The 19,757-nt window shown below is 39.6% G+C and overlaps 1 protein-coding gene across 6 annotated transcripts in view; it reads right to left on the reverse strand.

The window, feature by feature from the left end:
- The window catches only part of HTT (huntingtin), a 183,395-nt gene that overhangs the window by 77,011 nt on the left and 86,627 nt on the right, over positions 1-19,757 (reverse strand). For all 6 annotated transcript variants that reach the window (XR_007356510.2, XR_007356512.2, XM_048849034.2 and 3 more), the window contains 9 exons: positions 16,698-16,808; positions 15,754-15,831; positions 13,619-13,842; positions 13,141-13,219; positions 12,824-12,985; positions 8,050-8,105; positions 5,581-5,729; positions 4,262-4,398; positions 1,902-2,018 (listed from right to left, as the gene is read on the reverse strand). Coding sequence is in view for 4 of the 6 variants with exons in the window: in XM_048849034.2 (XP_048704991.2) it covers positions 1,902-2,018; positions 4,262-4,398; positions 5,581-5,729; positions 8,050-8,105; positions 12,824-12,985; positions 13,141-13,219; positions 13,619-13,842; positions 15,754-15,831; positions 16,698-16,808 (1,113 nt within the window). In the remaining 2 variants the exon portion in view is untranslated. The remainder of the gene's footprint in view (positions 1-1,901; positions 2,019-4,261; positions 4,399-5,580; positions 5,730-8,049; positions 8,106-12,823; positions 12,986-13,140; positions 13,220-13,618; positions 13,843-15,753; positions 15,832-16,697; positions 16,809-19,757) is intronic.

Consider the following 19,757-nt stretch of genomic DNA (forward strand, 5'->3'; position numbering starts at 1 on the left):
TCCGCTGCATCCGCTGCATCCACTGCAGCTTAAAGAGAAGTCTTAGCCACTAACTTGCGCTCCTCTATGAAGGACTAAAATTGGGCTCTGTCCTCAGAGGGAAGCTTGTCTTTAAAGTCAGCCAGCCTGAAGTAACTGTTAAAATCATAATTTGACTAACAAGGTCTGATAGTTAGCAATACAAAATTTCAGACTTGTCGAGGAAGACCCTTTACCCCCTGCCTCCGCCCAAGAGGTCCAACCTCTTTGAGCCCTTGTCAGCTGTGGTGATCTCGGGAAGTTGTGACCATGCTCTCCCGATGGCTGCCTGTACCATCAGGGAGTTTGGATCTGGATGGGAGAAAAGAAATCCAGCCCCTTTGGAGTGGATGAAATAACATCTCTCAGCCCTCTTACACCTGGGGGCACAGGAGCTGAAGTATGCCAGACCACTATGGCTGGCTCCACGATGGCCTCATTACAAGGGAGCACCACGTTGCCTGGACTTGTAAGCAGCAAAATATTCAGGATCCAGTGCTGGGAATCCTGGAACTCCGCCAGTGGTATCCCAATATGTGTCTCACCCAAGCAATAGAGACAGTGTTGGTGACTGTTGCTCACAGAGAAGGAGCAAAGGCAGGAGACGTATTACTGAACCCCTGGGCACAGTCCCAGGCCACAGGGAGGGAGTCCCCAGTGCACAGAAAGAACAAGCTACACTATACTATAAAACTAACTATGCTAATGTAAAACTATTTAGAATAGCCATTTACAGGGCATCAAAGAGAAAATCTGGAGATATTGGACACAGATTCTGACTCAGGCCATGCGGTGATAAGGAGGAACCGGAGAGGCGTTCAGCCCACACTGCCCTTTATGCCATCAGTCTGGAGCACAAGAACTACTGCGCATGTGCAGACCAACCGACACTACTTGTTAGAATTCCAGATTCACACGCACAGCAAACATGTGCACCCACGTGTGGGATACACAAAGGGACCAGCACTCAACTGAGCTTCATTTGCTGGCCATCTTCAATTTGCACACAGATCTCAGGTTTGGCTACAAACTTATATGCAGCTCATGAGGTCTCCAACCCTGTAAATTACTCTGCACCCATGGACTTCAATGAGGGTTCACACAGAAGCTGGGATCTGCCTAAGTGGAGTAATGTGCAATAAAGTCCAGATAATGCCAGTTTTGCCTGTGATCCAGGTCCTGACAACACTTAACTTCTCCCATATTCAGCTACGTCACAGGATTTACAGAAGTGCAATTTTGTCAGACTAAGTTATTTAATAGAGAAAATAAAGACACCTAAAAATGTAACTTAAAAACATTAAAAATAAAGTTAACAGGCAATTACAGATGACCAAACCAGTTTCAAGTAAACAAATTTCATTACAATTTTTATTTTGTTCATTAAAATAGGTTGTAAAATAAGGTCACTGACCAACGATTATATTGTCTGATTATAATGCCAAATAATAACGACATTCTGTATGTAAAGAAGAAAAAAGACTTGATACCATATAGTAAGCACCGTGAGCTGTATTAGCTATAAAGTCTTAGAGCAGTTATGGACTTAACTCTAAGCTGAGATATATTAGAAGACACTACAAATAGTTTTTATCTACAAAATTAGTCTTTTGTGATTTTAAAATTATTTAAAAATGACATTAATCTATAAGTACATATGAAATTATACAGAAATTATTCTTCATTATCAGCCCCATTAAGAATGAATGGGATGCCTTATCTTGAACATTATATTTACAAAGTCTTTCATATATATAAACCTATTTTAGTAAAATAGTTTCCAGTATTTATATTTACTTGCAGACTGTAGGCAGAATATTGCTTTCATGTAATAAAAGCAAAATTGATACATAAAGATAAAATCAATAAAGTTAGATACTAACCTGTTGTTTTGCTAACATTGGTAGAATGATATCTGCTATCTGTCGGGACAATCTTTTCCATTTGTCTTCATTCTCTTTGTGACACTGTTGCAGTACTAGGATGAACATCTCCAGCACCTGAAGAAAATATCCCAACGCCCCGCCCCAAAACAAACACACCTGCACTTTAGAAAATGGCATATTTAAATAGTATAGTTGAGGGAGTGAACAGTTAATAAAACTATCATTTTCCCCAAAACCAAAAAGTTATGCAAGGTGTTTCACAAAGATGATTTAAGATCATCTTAAACTATCAAATATATACTGTTCTCTTGTTTAACCTGGCCTTTCATGTAACAGAGTAAGAGAGACAGTATTCCTATTCTGCTCCACTGAGATAACATTTTTACACATTCAGGCATACAAGAAATAAAACTACGTAAATCCAGGAGAAGAAATGAAATATACGTCTATGTACAATAGTAAAAAATTCACTTCAGGCTAGAATTTATAAAAAGAACAAGTTTCTCTCTCAGATATGGTCATTTATGACAACCAAAATACCTGGCATTTCCCAGACCATTTTTTTAAACAAATAAAAGCAAAATTTTCTATGCTTTGTAAAGCCAAAATTTACAAGTGATTAGTCCAACAGTTGGAAGAATAGAGTATGAGATGAAATGCATGGGGAGTGGGAAGAAAAGCAAAACATTGGTAGCTGGCAAGTAAAAGTCTTCATATATTAGAAGGGTATCTGTATTTGCTCCTGTCTTAATGAAAGGAAGAATGGAAATGAGACATACATTAAAACTCTGATCTTGCAAGCTGTTCTATATGAGTGGAACTAAAGTCAATGGAGTTCTGCACAGACGCAGGGTCTGCTTGTGTAGAGCAGTTTGCAAGATCAGGTCCTAATACTGGCTATTCCAGATGTCTACTAGAAACTCCTGTAGTCTAGATAACACTAAAGGTTAAAAATAACCTACATGTGAATACACAGTTAATGTCAGAACACTTTATGTGAATAACAGTTTAATGTCACGTCAAAAAATGTATCCAAACACTACTTTATGACTAATTATGTAAAACTATAAATTCACTATCAACCTATAAAATTTTAGTTGCAGAAATTAATTTCAGTCTGAACTTTGACACATAAAAAATAAGGTTTGCTAGAAATTTGGATGTTATAACTAAATTAGAAAAAAATTAAAAATAAATAAAGAGTTGCCTCTTCAATTGTATTCAAAAAGGCACATTCCTCCCATTAATACACACGAGCGCAGCATTCCACAACTGGACGAAGTTCAATAAAAGAAAGTATTACGCTTCTGTTAAGTGTCTAGAATAAGCAAAAAGATTCCAGATCACTTCTTTCACAAGCACCTTTATGCTTTTTCCCCCCTCTGTCTCCCAATATGCCTGGAAGGTTTTCTCTGTACTCGTCCATATGACCTCTACACTGTTCTCCAAAAAATCCTTCAAGACCCATCTTAACAGTGAGGCTATTGATAAAATGACATCTGTCAATGGCTAGGTGAATAGTCATAAGTTACTGTTTGTTTTTTACTTGTCTGTAGTTATATCTTACAAAAAGTAAATGACTAGCAATCATCTAGTTGTTTCCATAAAAGCCTATGTAACTAAGCATTCCTATGATTGTTACTATGGATAAGATTATGTCATGGATTCCATGACTTTTAGAGACCGCCATGACATTTTCTGGTCAGCCCTGGGGTGGCAGGGCTGGAGCTGTCAGCCAGCAAGGGCCACCCGGAGCTCTGAGACAGTGGAGCACTGGAGGTGTTGGCCACTCCCCGAGACCCGTCTGTGACTTTTACTTAAAAAAAAAACTATGACAAAATCTTAGCCTTAATTACCTATGTACTCTCTCCCCCATTTTCTCCTATTTTTAGTTACACCCACTTATTGCATCTTGTCTGAAATTAGACTATCACTCAGGGAAACTACTGTCTCACTATGTATTCATACAGGCCCTGACACAATGCAGGTCCTGAATCTGACTGTAGCCTTTCAGTGCTACTCTAATATAGATAATAAACAAAGGACAATACTTTGCACTATATATGAAATCTACCTCTCTGCCCTATTATATAAATGTATGAAATAATTAATGCTTTTATTGTTTGCTTTTGAACACTTGAGTTTGTACTCTTATGCCTACCAATTACGGGAAGGGCCAGAAAGCACTAAATTTTTTGTCCTGCACACCAAGAAAGCTCTCAGAACAAAGTCTGACTAATCAGGATTTGTTCAGAGAGGGATAAATGTCACCTGAAATGTTTTAAGTGTGGACAGTCCAACAAATAATTCACATTATAAAACATACACAGACACACTAATCTGTCCACTTATCTTACCTGATGATACTGTATAAGTCTTAGCAGCATTGAAACCACCACCTCTTTTTGTGTTTCCAGTTCTTTTCCAGCATCAGCTTTATTTGTTCCTCGTAATACAAAGAGATCATGGACAATGGGTTGCAGAGCTGGTATAGCTAAAATCAAGATGTTTCATATTTCAATATTAAATGCAGGTTAGTTTTGAATAGTACAAAAACGTTCTAACTCCCAGCAATTTTATTACTGAAAACTAGCACTTAAATTGTGAGGTTTCTATGAATACTTGCGGAAAACTTAAGTCATTTCCATCTCTGTTGTTCCTTCATCCCTACTAAAGCACGGTCTAAGTCACTGTTAGAGACAGTTGACCTTTACCCCTTCAGGATTTTACACATTTTTCAAAAGACATGCCTTTCTCAGTACAATTTATGCATTTCTTACACCAACAGTTCTGGAATAAGGAAAGGCTTCCAATGTTCTTTTTCCAAAAGGAAGGCAAATAAAGGTAATATCAAAATAGATTCATCAAAACCTTTCAAAAATACAGCTGTGTTAACCTACTATTCAAATAGCTAACAAGCCCTAATAACATAATTATGTTGCTATTAAATATTGTTTAGCCACCATTTTCACTATTATTTTACTTTTAAAATTAGACAGAAAATTCCTAAAGATCCTCATTACAAGCAGAAATTTCGTCACGGTTATAGCATGCAAATAATTTTTAGTGATTTTACATACACATACATACACACATGCAACATTTTGGAATGTTTTAAAATTAGATATCAGACATTTAGATCAAAATCTAAGTCTCCTTTTTTCTGTGCTAGCAATGTATTGTATAAAGGTAGCAGAGGGTGTTATGTTGCCTTGTTAAATATCAATTCAGCAACTGTCACAAACTGGTAACTGCAAATTTAAAGCAACTGGTTTTTTTCGTCATACGTTTTATGAGAAAGCAAGGGACAGATATCACTGGGTAGAACCAGGCAGACAGTATACAATCTTACCTAAGCAGCTCAAACATACATAATTTATAGCTTTTCTTCTACACTCAAATCTCCTAATTGCTCTGAACAAAAATAGCTAATTATGCATAATTGTGGCAGTAGTGTAAATGGGATAAATAATATTTTCTGTCGGGAGTAGGTTCATACCTTTGAACTAGGTTTAATATATGAAAAATGTAGTTTGAAAAAATACAAAAAAAACATACAAGTAAGTGTTTTCTGGGCTGATCAGCATGAGCCCAGCATTCCTTAGCACAGCACTGTATATTCTTTTTAGTATTCTGCAAATTGTTAGTAGTTTCACTGTTTTGGCTTTTAAGTTACCATGTGTAACAGCTTTCCTTCCACTGGCCATGATACCATCACACAGCTGAATAATCTTAGGAATTCCAATGATCTGTTTGGAGTGATATCGCTCATAAGACAACAATACGAGGAAGAAAAAGATATTAGGGATAATTGCCTCGGATTCCCTGGAACAAAAGAAAAATGTCAATACACACCACCTTCCCTTTATTAAACATACAGGTCAGTTCTATACAGAGGAAAAATAACCTGCTTATGTTTCTTGGAAAATTCATGAACATACTCTTCTACTTCTATATAGTACTTCAGGCATTTCTGTGCCCCATTTTTTACTACAAGATCTTATTTAAAAGTTGAGTTTATTGAATTTCTCAATACTAGCTTACTTACTAACATTTTTGTTCATATGAACTAGAAATAATGCAAACCAAGGATTACAATGCAAAAAGAATAGTACCACCAGCCTCATTATAAAGGATTTATTTACATGAAAACAAGATCTGTTTAAATGGATGTAAAGATTAAGCAGCAGAAACACTGAAACACCCATTCAGATCACGTTTATATAAACATCAAAAGTGTGCTAGGTGCTTTACAAAGCAGCAGGAAGGCAAAGACCCTGTGCTGAGAAGCTTATAACCTGATAGCCAGCATGTAGATGAAGATTGGAGGATGAGATATAATACAAAGCAAGCAAAGTGAAGTTTATACCTTAATTCCACTTTAGTTGTGATTAGTTGTGATTTTTTTAGTTGTGATTTTTTTTTAAAAGACTGGCTTAGTGTTTTTATTGCTTATTTTGGTAATTGACTCAGATTTTAAGGCCAGAAGGGAGGGACTGGATTTTGTAGGCTTAAAGAAAGAAGTATGTTTTAAGGAAAGATTTGAAGGAAAGGATGGAGGCATCATACTTTTAGGTGGGGATTAAATTGACAAATTAAGAAACAGATCCTGCTTGCATGCAGTGTCTCTATTAAAAACAAGGGAAGGGGAAAAAATAGCTAAAAATTGCTTGTAACTAAAATGTGAAAATTGCAACATATCATAATGCTAGTTCCTCAAAACCAGTGTAACTAGTTACAAATGAGAGCAAGGTGCCATTTTTAAAAAAAGTTCTCTTAAATATAAATTTTAAAATGTAAAATGGGGAAGTTACAATCTTGATGGACAGTTTAACAAAATGGAATAAAACATCGATTACAAACTACCATATGTATGAGTGACAAAAGCTGACGGCTTGTCAAAGCTGTAGGGAAAACTGCAGTACTTAAAAACAAACAAGTTACTATTAATTAACCACTCTGCTAAGAACAATAATGATCATCTGTCGGCTATTATCCACTTAGGCAGGAAGCAACATTCCTAATCTACATCAAACTGGAACTCCTGCTGAACAATCAAAATGGAATGGCAGTTCGGAAACAAAGCATTATTTGGAGACAACAGTGATATTTTTAAAACTCATTATGGAAAGCAATGGCAGTAAGCAATAAAACATGCATTAAGAGAAGGCACTTTGGAGGCATCCTGTCTTCAGGCACCAAAACAGTGCATAAATAGCCTAATAATACATGCCCTGGAGTAGCTTAATGCTGTTACAGCATGTCCCATTTATTTTAACTGCTTTTTTAAAATGAATTTAGGGGAGTACAAAAATAGTTCCTAATGTAATGATTCCGTGCTTATTTTCTTCTCTCTACTATTCTGAGTATATTTGCTAGTTTTTATTTTTATTAAAATCCAATTTTTTAAAGCTCCTCTAGACTTGAGACATCCCCCTACTCCATTCCTTCCTACCTCCCCTTCAAAAGTAGTATGTGGCTCAAGAACACACACAGCTCTCGTGTCCCACTAAAAATCTAAACAACATTCCCAATGTTATTTTTTCAATATAAAATTAAAGGTGTTTGCTAGCCAAAAGCTGGCAATACAGAGTTTTCACTACCAGAATGCATGGATCCAGAGACTCCCCCAAATTACAGATTCCCTCTGAAATTACCCAAACACAGAGAGAGAGAGAGAGAGAGTTTTTCAGTACAGCAGAAGTAGTACAAATTAATATAGATTAGGATTGTATTTCTTGCACTTTGCTCCCCAAACCCTCCCATTACATAGTGCCCAAACCCCTTGAAGAAGCTGCTATGGGATTAGGGAAAGTGGAAAACACATGACCTACAATGGAACTCTCCTCCTTTGGTGGACAGACACTACACTCTGGATGGATGTAAATGGAAATGTGGGGCCTTAAAGGTGTCAGAATTAATCACTGCAGGTTTTTGGAAAAAAAGACATAATAGGGGTAGTGGGACAGGGGATAGTTCAAAGCAGCTAGTTATTTCCTCTAGATCCATTCCCCTTCTTAAAACAGACATTCCAAAGAAACAGTAAAATTCAACAAGAGATTAACCCAAACTCTTCAATTCACCTGTGTGATTATATCCCATAATCTTACTATAGAAGGAAGAGATTTTATATGTCTGATTTTACCTGAACTGTCCCACTTCAATGTATTCAAACTGCTTTAGCACAAATCCAATAAACACCTGAAAACAGGATAAAAATAAGCGTTAAGAACTACACATTCAGAGTGGCATAATATTGTCAATATTAATTTTTCATCTAAAACTAAACTGGCAGATGAATATTTAAAAGTACATCTATGGGTAAACAGATGAAAAGCACGGCTTCCCATACTTTGCTATAAGATGTTTGGAAGAGTTTCCTATGGCTAGGGTCCTACCAAATTCAGGATCCATTTTGGTCAATTTCATGGCCCCAGGATTTTAAAAATAGTAAATTTCATTATTTCAGCTATTTAAATCTGAAATTTCACAGCGCTGTAATCGTAGGAGTCCTGAACCAAAAAGGAGTTTGATGTGGGGGGAAATCGCAAGATCAGTGTAGGTGCGGTTGTGGTACTGCTACCCTTACTTCTACACTGCTGCTGGTGCAGCGCTGCCTTCAGAGTTGGGCACCTGGCTAACAGCTGCTGCTCTCCAGCCACTCAGATCTGAAGGCAGTGTAGAAATAAGGGTGGCAACACCACAACCCCCCTAAAATAGCCTTGCAACCCCACAGCAACTCACTTTTGGGTCAGCACCCCCAATTTGAGAAATGTTGGTCTCCCCCATGAAATCTGTATAGTGTAGTGTAAAAGCACAAAAGACCAGATTTCACGGATCCATGACGCGTTTTTCATGGCCATGAATTTGGTAGGGCCCTACCTATGGCTAAGGCTGCAATTTAGTCACAGAGGTCACGGATTCCGTGACTTCAGCCAGGTCCAGCTGGGAGCTGCAGGGTCCTCTGCCGCCAGTGGCAAGCATACCTCCCACAGCTCCCAGCCGCCAGAGCCACCGGTGGGGGGGACCCCTAGAGCTCCCCGCCATTTGGGGCAGCACGGGGACCCCCGCTACTTCCTGCCGCCCCCAGAGACCAGAACCACCAGTGGAGGGGGACCCTGCAGCTCCCAGCCCACCCGCAGCTGCTCAGGCTCCTCGTTTTAGCACGGATATTTTAGTAAAAATCAGGGACAGGTCACAGGTTTCCGTGAATTTTTCATTATTGCCCATGACCTGTTCCGGACTTTTACTAAAAATATCCGTGACAAAATCAGAGCCTTACCTACGACAATACATGAACGCTTAAAAGAGAATCTGAGTCTGTGTTGCAACTTTATAATTTACATATATTTACATGACAACATTATATATTTTATACAAAAATCTAACATTTAATGAAGTGTTATGGTTGAGAAAACATGAGCTTAAATTAGCTAATGCAGATTTAATATTGAAACTTCAAATTTAACTCTGATCCCTTGTACTTGCGCATCCAAATAAGGTTTTTCCTTTCATATATAAATTTTACTCCTGGATGAATTCTGTGACAAAAAAATTAAGAATACTGCAAAATTCTGCATATTTTATTCATCAAAATAACACAATATAATTACGCCAGTTTCAACTATTTTTGATAATTTATTTCAAAATACCTGTCAGCAAGTATGTCTGTAACAATACAGACTCCCCCCCCCCCCCCCAAAAAATTCGGGAAATGTTTGACAAATAGGCAAATTAATACAGAACTTTGAGTAATAATTCATTTAAACTACAACACAGAAACATATTTCCCGCACCCCTCAGAAACAGTGCAAAGGCTTGGGGAAGTCAGAAGTAATGGAAGAGCTGAGGGAGAGGGAAGGAGCCTGGGAGTGAACCTGGAGGGTTGTTGGGTGTGGATGGGAGAAGTACGGAACATTGGGGGGAGGGGAGTGGGGGGGGGAGAGAGAAAAAGACGGAGGGATTGTTAGGGAGTTGGGGAGCCTCCCCCACGCAGAACCTCACTGACTCAGACAGTCTCATTGTCAGGCACATCTGTCTCTGTCCCAGTGTGTCCCTGCAGTCCACCTTCCCCATCCCCGTGTGGCCCTGCCACCCCTCCCCACACATCCCCATGTGGCCCTGCAGTCTCCCACTCCCATTCAGACCCTGGCTCGATGCGGTCGCCCTACTAGCTCCTGAGCCCATGCCCCACTAGCCCTGCAGAACCCCAGTCTGTGACCACCCAGTAGCCCCGTGTACCCCACTCTATCTGTCCCCCTCATCCCCCCAATATCCCCATGCCTCCTAACCTGGCTCCGTGGGCAGGGTGCTGTGATGAACGCAGCTGCCCACTGGCTGTTGCTGGCACCTGTACTGTTAATAACCAGGTGCAGGATTGTATGACATCACTGCTTTCTATGGAGGTTCTTACAGTGCGTAACAACAATGACCAGTGAGACTTAATGAGTAACCTTTAGCCCCTTCCGTAATAACAACTTTAGCTGTACTAGCTCTACAAGGCTCACTAGACTGCTAGCTGTCCTGGCGCCACAGCAGACTCTGGTGGGCGAAAGGCGGAACTGCAGCACTTCTCAGGCAGAATGTATTTTCTGTGCAGAATTCCCACAGGAGTAACATTTACAGACAATTCCAGCCGGTAATATATAACAATATATAACCTTAATTATAGGATGGTGCAGGACAGCATTAATAGTCTTCAGGGCTGGCTGGATGTTAAAACTTGCTATATACAGATGTTTTAATACTCATTATATATGGATATCACACAGGCTTTTTCTGTGGATACTGCTGTACAAATATATAAGTGTTACTTTTTGCCTTGTAGTTAAAAAAATGTAGTGCTAGTCAGCCACAGACTCAGACTTTAAGACCAGCAGGGACCATTGTGATCAACTAGTCTGACTTCCTGAACATCGCAGGCTACAGAATCACTCCCAGCCACTCCTGTAATACACCCATAACCCCAGGCTCAGTTACTGACATTCTCAAATCATGATTTAAAAGACATCAAGATACAGAGAATCCACCATTTACTCCAGTTCAAACCAGCAAGTAACCCATGCCCCACACAGCAGAGGAAGGTGAAAACTCCAAAGGTCTTTGCCAATCTGACCTGGGGAAAAATTCCTTCCTGACCTCACATATGGCAATCAATGAGACCCACCTGTCAGACACCTGAGAAAGAATTCACTGTAGTAACTCAGAGCCCCGGCCATTTGGCAGAACAGCAGCTGGAGATATTTTGCTACTAGCAGTTACAGATGGGCCACATGCCATAGTAGGCAATCTCACCATACCATATTCTCCATAAAGCTCAGTCTTGAAACCAGTTAGATGTATTGCCATGTAGCCATGCTATGGTACTTACTAATAGCCATAATATTTAAAGTCTAAATTCCTTGGGACAGTCTCCCCTATGGACCAGTCAGTACCAGAAACATCTGTGCTTTAATTAACACAGAAAAAATAATTTGATAAGGTACGTTAAAAGACCATGAAGGTTGCAAAGCAAAGCATGCAAATATCAGCAAATGCCAAAATGCTTGTTGTCATGCATCCTTAACTCAGCCCCCTAGTACTTTATACATTATGTACTACATCAAAGTATATGATCATGTGATTTTTTTATTATTATTATTTGTATTACACTAGTGCCAAGGAGCCCAAGTCATGGAGCAGGGGCCCAACTTGCATCCGGTGCTCCTTGGCATAGGGCCGACATCTCCCCGTGCCCAGCATTTGGCCCTATCTGGGTGCTACTGCAACCCACTACACTAGGAGAAGCCTAGGGGAACTCCTCACCACAGGATGGGCAACTCCCCCAGCCCACCCACCCCCCACCTCTGCTATCAGTGCTCTACCTTGCCCTATTCTCATATGAGGAACCCCAGAGACATCAGAAAGCTTGAAGTAACCTTTGAAAACTGAAAATATCCTTACTCAAAGGGACAAATTCTGCACCTTTACACCAATGAGAATCCAGAGTAATTTTATTTCCAGAGGATCCCTACTTATTCAGTGTACAAGATAGATCAGGGGTTCTCAAACTTGGGGTCAGGACCCCTTGGGGGTCGCAAGGTTATTACATGAGGGGTTGCGAACTGTCAGCCTCCACCCCAAACCCCGCTTTTCCTCCAGCTTTTATAATAGTGCTAAATATATTTTAAAAGTGTTTTTAATTTATAAGGGGTGGGGGGTTACACTCAGAAGCTTACTATGTGAAAGGGGTCACCAGTACAAAAGTTTGAGAACCACTGAGTTAGATGGTGATTAATAACTGCTAGTGGGTATAAAACTTGCAGATTCATGTCCCCAGATCCTCATTAAGTATGCTTTGGAGAAAATTCTCAAGTTGATAATGTATGCAAATGGCAGCCAGCCAGATAACCTACAATTTAATCTATTCTCGCAATGTCACATATTGGGAATATAAAATTAAGATCTCTGTCTTTACCTACTTTGATTAAGTAGTAATCAATGATTCTGACAACCAAACCACCTTTTCCCTACTTGTAATTATAACATATTCCTGTTTAATAATCTTCATTGTAATAAAATGGTTTGGCAGTGAGATAGGCTGTTACATTTCCAAATGAAGTTCTGATAATTTAGAAATTATTATTTCTAAATGAATGGTTTTGTGGATTTATACATTCACCCATATGCTACATAGTGCAAGACAACCAAAAAATATGAACCTAACTAGAAATGATCATGATCTTCATAGCCCTGAAGAGTGAAATACAATTTCTGTAATTTCAATTTTAAATCACAGTTCTCATTTACGGTGCTATTAGTAGGACAAGGAAGGTAATTATTTTTACAATAAAATATTTTAGCTTGGCAGCGTCCCTCTAAGAACTAGAGTTCTCGAATCTGCTATAAACTGACCAAAATGAGAATACAGTGTGACTAACCTGATCCGAATCTAGAAGACAGTAGTTAACCCGTAACTGAACCAGCTGTGCTAGTAGATCTAAAACCTGCCTCTGTAGTTGTACCGACGTTGTTGTAGTATATTGTTTTAAAGCTTTTATAACAAGGGGTTCAAACAAGCGAATGTGATTGTGAATAGCATTCTATGAAAAAGAAAAAACAGTTTAAAGCCACATATTGTCTACACAAGATTCCAGTTCAAAAGCAAACTGTTAAAAATACAACTTCATGTGGATAAAAAGATAAATCTTTCCCCTCCTTTTATTTTACTCTTTCTTTAAGAACGTATTTTAAATACCTTGTCAGCACGATGTTTTGTTACACTTGTAAGGCTAGTTTTCAATTGGGTAGAAACTTTCTGCAGCACATCAAACCATCTGTCAAAATAAAAAAATTAAAACAAAGGAATACATTTGAGAAAACTCAAATTATATACAAAGGCTATATTTTTTACATTAAATTTATTTTCCACTTTGCTTTGTGAAGCACGTTTGTTCTATCCATAATATAGTATGGTCCCAGAGATCAAATTAGTAAAGGCAAGATAAAATATGTTATTTCAAAAGACTATAAAAGAAAAATTCCTGCTATTGACAACTGAACAATATATTATAATTTCAATATGTAAGAGACTTCAATAATTTAAAACTTCACAACAGCCCTGTTCAGTACCTTTAATGATGTTATGATTTATTGTTTTCAGCTAGAATGTTTTGATTAGTCTGATGAAAGTTAACACACTATACCACATACACGTGAAAAACAGTAACAGTTACCCTGAAGCATCATGTTCCTGCTCTGCCTGTACCATGTTCCTTAGACTCGCATCAGCAAGTGCCTGTGTAAAGTGCGTATAAGGGGCCATGAAGCAGTAATGATAAAGACCAGGCCTCAAATTAGAAGAGCCTAAACGCTGGGCTTTGCCTTGAGATTTGCTGGGGTTTGATGATAAGCCATCATATTGAGATGCCAAGTTTGTTCCAAATAAAGTCTTCAGCAACTAAGGAAAGATGTGAAAAAAAATGAACATTTCTGAAACAACATGACTTGAATCCCCACCCTCCCAAAAAGCATTTTATGAATGAGGCTGTCACACGGTAGTCTAACGTGCCAATTGTGCGTCATGGACTCAAATACTATTTCTGGTTCTTTCCCCTTCATCAACTCAGGAGCCTTAAAAATAAAGAAAAAATACACTAAACACTTTTAGTTCCCATAGATATGGACAAAAATTCCCATGGCATCTTCAAAACAATATAGTGACCTGCTAAAGCAAGCCCCACCCTTGGAATTAAAGCAATATTTTGTCCAGGCTAAACAAAATCTTTTCAGGCTGGTACAGCCCTCTGACAGGCTTCCAAACTAAGCTCAGTCTTCCAAGGCTGGAACAAGCCACTGCTTAAGATAATAATCCCAGACTGACTCAATCTTTCAGTACTAGAGAAAGCTTTATAGTGCCAGTGCAACACGGGGAAAAAAAAAAGAGATAGCGCAGCATACTTCCCCCCATTCAGCAAAGGGGGAAGAGGAAGGACTGAACTGGGAGAGACTCCGTCCCAGCCTTGCTCCTGGGACAGTGCAGCTTCATACTGTATCTTACCCTGGCTGAATTACAAGCTACCAGCACAAAATACTCAACTATGCAAGTCCACCCCAAATGTCTATATATAATCAGTCTGGTATGCCAGCCTATGAAAACTGGATTTTGTTTCTACCTTTTTAAAATACCTTTTAATAAGCTTTTACTTAAATATGAATGGAATCTTATGGCTTGTTGTTTACCTTGAACAAGAAGCTTCTTTATTTGCTGTTGGAACTAAGCCAACCATAAAAGCAGGCAAAATTGAGAAGAAACTTGATCACTTGCACTGAATTTGATTCTGATGAAGACTACTGTCTATAATTTTTTTTTTTAATATATATATATAAATTGTTTTTTGCGTTTTCACCAGTTTTTTATCTTTCAATCCCATCACTGGTTCCTATATGGCCCAGGTCATCTACGACCAAAGTCATAACTAGAGTTTTCCTTGTGGTAGCCTTTACAAAGGAATGTTATAGGGAGCATGCATATTTGACTTGTGCCTGCCTTCTAGGTCATGCTAGGACATCATAGACAACACTACTGAATCCATGAAGAGTGGGTATAGTTGGAAGTCTGTGTTTAGTAGGTTACTCTAAAAACGTACTAATTTTGTAATTAAGTATTTGATTAACTTTACAGTAAAATAGTTAGTTTACTTCTGTATTTTTTTTAAATTAGAGCCTAAAATAGGTGCTAGATAAACCTCAACAATAAACTGCCAGAAACTCATCATGCTGAGGGATAAAAGAAACCCATAAAATTAAGAATTATATAAAAATAATACAGTGATTCTATTGCACCTTTAATTCAAGAATCAAATAATTTATGAACCTCAATGAATTAAGCCTCACCACCTCAATGGGAGGCTCATCAGGTCAGGAGGGAAGAGGGAGGATGAGAACAGGCATATTAAGTATCCCAGTGGTCACATAAGAACTCTATGGGAAAGTCAAGAATAGTACCCAGATCTCTCAACTCCCTACCAGTCCTTTAAACTGTGCTTCCTACCCTCTCTTAAATGCAGTCTGTAACCAGATAACTGGAATAATTTGTCTCCTGACACTTAATAATAAAGCTCCTTTAATAAGGGTTAGCGTGTCAAGAGAAATTATTCAGATGGCACAAGGGGTTCCAGAACAAAATCACACAAATGATTTAAAGTGACCTAAAAGAATTTATCTATTCTATCCTCCCTGGCCACTACCAGGTTGTTTCTCAGATGAAGCTCCCTTCCCCTACACTCCCTTCCTTCAGAATGAGAATAGTTGTGCTAACTCAGTGCTAACACTGCCATCCCCCAAATACAAACAAAAGTCACTTCCTTACCTGCTGGACACAAACGGTTGCCATCATTGGTTCTCTACTGAAACACGATTTCAGATATCCCAAAATCTCTTCAACGCACTAGGCACAAGTTTAACAGTCATTTAATCAAAATTTCTTCATGAAGTAAAAGAGAAGCTATTATTACATAATTCTCAGACAAAAAAAAATGCAAAACTGTAGGCTTTAAAACCAGAAATATGTACCAGAAAGAAACCCAGAAAGTTGCAATTTAAATCTACACTTGCATACAAACTTTTTAAGGTATGTTAAAGACCACCAAGTTGAACAGCCCAGTTAAATTAAGGTCTGAAAATATCAAACTCAGGGGGAAAAAAGAGCAAAACCTGATTATTTTCTTCATTTAATATAAATATAGTATAATTATGTGACTATAATAAGAGTAAGACTCAAAAGATCTCTAACTTTCTTGAAAAATGAAAGCACTGTATCTTAAATTATGCAAAATTATTCAGCTTTTCAGTAGTTAACTTTAATTAAAACATCATCAGTAGGTTTACTGTGTAGTTAAGTGTGGATATTTTCTCCATAAATCAAAAATGAAAGAATCACCAAATTCTGACTGTGGTGAGGTACAAATGACACAACTCATCATGGACAACTGTCCCATTCATGCTTACAGTGGTTGCACAAGGGGGGATCCATCTAGCTGCCCCAGAAGGATTAGAATGCCTTTCAAATCTTAAAATTCAATTATAATCCCAGCACATTGCTTTTCAAATGCCATATGAAAAAAGAAGATATGACACCCATGCTTTAAAGTTCACTTACTATGTAACCCAATATTTTGTCATTGTCTCCAAGATCTGTCAGCCTTTCCAAGCACTAATACTGGAAGGATGAACTAAAATTTCGTTAAATACTTGCTTCCCTATGCACGTTATAAATATGGCTCATTTCACATTATATTAAATAAAGCAACTCACCTTTCCAATGTCTTGAAGAGTTGCAAGTTCCAAAATTTGAGAGAGGACATCCAGAGCAGATCGCAGGAAACCTCCAAATTTTTCGATGTTGTTCTGAAGATCCAGTGTAACCTGGTCAAAATCGTTAGAGTAAAGGTTTTAACCCAGCAAAGTTATTACACAGTCAGGTGGAAGTTAGAGAAAGAAAAAATGGGTGCTGGGATAGAATAGACCTCCACCTCTAAGTCCTCATCAGAGGCCTGATTGTTGTTATTGAAAGAGCTGCAGTTTGAGTTGACTGTAATGTCCCTTTGTGGACTGGGTTACAGACCTGGTCTTCTGGCCTGATGTAATTCCCATGGTGCCTATATGATGCAAGGGTCATGGGGGCAAATACCAAGGAGTAGGTCTCAGAGCTTTATGTCTGGGGTAATAAAAATGAGCCCTCAACTCCCTCTCTAAGGTGTACGGATCTGAATACCTAGGCCTCAGGGAATGCACCGGTGACACCTCCCTGCTATTATCTGAGCCAGAAGAGGAGTATTCCTCTTGCAAAGAGAGAGAAGTACCAGACAGAATAAGGGGAACACACTCATGACTTGTATATACAATCATTTAGTAAGCAGCAAGCTTCAATATTAACCTATAGCACTGCAGTGTGCTGCACAGAAACTGTGTGTGGACCCTGCTGCTGCACACTAGAAGTTCCTTACTGGGTCAAACTTATTACAGAAAGTCAAAGCACACTCAGGAAATTTTAGTGCACAGCAAAAGGCTCTGTATGGACAGTTAGTGAGCGGCACACTGGATCTCTGCAGATTTGCATCCCAGCTTGATGCTCACTAACTCACTGTAGAGACAAGCACTCAGGCCATATCCCAATTGGTACTGCTAATGCTCTCAGAACTGGTAAAAGGTACTTTCACTCCAAATAGCGTTGAGTCCAGTATCACGGGAATCCTTTACACCATGTAGGGTTTCAGTACTGAGGGTGCCAGTGCTGGAGGCAAGCAAATGGGGGGCATCAGAACCATAGTCGTCGTTACTGGCTATATTGGTACCAAGGTGTCAGTATTGGGCAATTTCCAAGGTACCAAAGAGGCCAGTCCTTGAACACAGTGCCTGGTGACTTAGTGAGTGCCAGAGGGACCCTTCTGGGGCATTGAACTACTCTTTTCAAAGGCAATTTGAGAGGATTTCCAGCTTCCTGGAGTAGGACCTGGTGAAGGAGACCTACATCTCTATCCCTTAGAGGCTCTGTACTCTTTTCTTCCCCCAGCCCCAAAGGTTTTACCAGTTGAGGAGGATGAATTTTCAGAGGTGCCCATTTCAGACCTGTGAGCACAGGAGCTGGTGGAAGCACTGAGGACGATTGCTCAAGATTTTCAGCCCTAGCCACTGCAGGATATGAAGAAGGATGCCTCAGTGTCTATTTAGAAGCTATTTCAGGTGGGATTCTTGCCTTTTGAGTTCTTCGAAAATGATTTACAATAGTACATAGTATGTACCCCTTACCAAGGAACATTAAGCACCATGTGTGCCCATTATTAGGGGGAACTACCGCCTCGCATGCAAGGAAACTTTTAAAGCCTAGAGATTTGTGTTCAATCATAATGACTAGACCAGGTACTGGGAAAGTCCTACAGGCAAAGGGAAGTTTTGTCTCCTCAAATGAGGAAAGGAAACACTATAAAAAATGACAGGTTTCTGAATAGCAGCTGTGTTAGTCCGTATACGCAAAAAGAAAAGGAGTACTTGTGGCACCTTGGAGACTAACAAATTTATTTGAACATAAGAACTGCTAAGTGTGTATCTATTTACTACACAATGGACAGGCTACACAGTGAGCGAGAAGTGTAGACACTGCAAGTTCCAACTACTAGCCACGTACACTGAGAAGGAATCGAGGGATGGCTGGGGTTGGCCCGCCCTTTATATGCCTTCGGGTTGGAGGGACAAAGACACTGAGGGTGCTGGTATTGCCACAAAGGATACTGCTGGCCAAAAGAATATGAATTTCAGTTCTTAGGGCAAATTCACATCACCAGTGGACAATATGGACAAGCACTCAAAGAGGATCCAACTAGGGGGGGCGCTTTTCTTGACCTGCTGCTCACAAACCGGGTAGAATTAGTGGGGGAAGCAAAAGTGGATGGGAATCTGGGAGGCAGTGACCATGAGTTGGTTGAGTTCAGGATCCTGATGCAGGGAAGAAAGGTAAGCAGCAGGATACGGACCCTGGACTTCAGGAAAGCAGACTTTGGCTCCCTCAGGGAACGGATGGTCAGGATCCCCTGGGGGACTAACATGAAGGGGAAAGGAGTCCAGGAGAGCTGGCTGTATTTCAAGGAATCCCTGTTGAGGTTACAGGGACAAACCATCCCGATGAGTCAAAAGAATAGTAAATAGGGCAGGCAACCAGCTTGGCTTAATGGTGAAATCCTAGCGGATCTTAAACATAAAAAAGAAGCTTACAAGAAGTGGAAGATTGGACATATGACCAGGGAAGAGTATAAAAATATTGCTTGGGCATGTAGGAATGATATCAGGAGGGCCAAATCGCACCTGGAGCTGCAGCTAGCAAGAGATGTCAAGAGTAACAAGAAGGGTTTCTTCAGGTATGTTGGCAACAAGAAGAAAGCCAAGGAAATTGTGGGCCCCTTACTGAATGAGGGAGGCAGCCTAGTGACAGAGGATGTGGAAAAAGCTAATATACTCAATGCTTTTTTTGCCTCTGTCTTCACTAACAAGGTCAGCTCCCAGACTGCTGCGCTGGGCATCACAACATGGGGAAGAGATGGCCAGCCCTCTGTGGAGATAGAGGTGGTTAGGGACTATTTAGAAAAGCTGGACAAGCACAAGTCCATGGGGCCGGACGAGTTGCATCCGAGAGTGCTGAAGGAATTGGCGGCTGTGATTGCAGAGCCATTGGCCATTATCTTTGAAAACTCGTGGCGAACGGGGGAAGTCCCGGATGACTGGAAAAAGGCTAATGTAGTGCCAATCTTTAAAAAAGGGAAGGAGGAGGATCCTGGGAACTACAGGCCAGTCAGCCTCACCTCAGTCCCTGGAAAAATCATG

Source organism: Caretta caretta, chromosome 4, assembly GCF_965140235.1.
Source record: "Caretta caretta isolate rCarCar2 chromosome 4, rCarCar1.hap1, whole genome shotgun sequence".
In the NCBI taxonomy this organism is placed as follows: Eukaryota; Metazoa; Chordata; order Testudines; family Cheloniidae; genus Caretta; species Caretta caretta.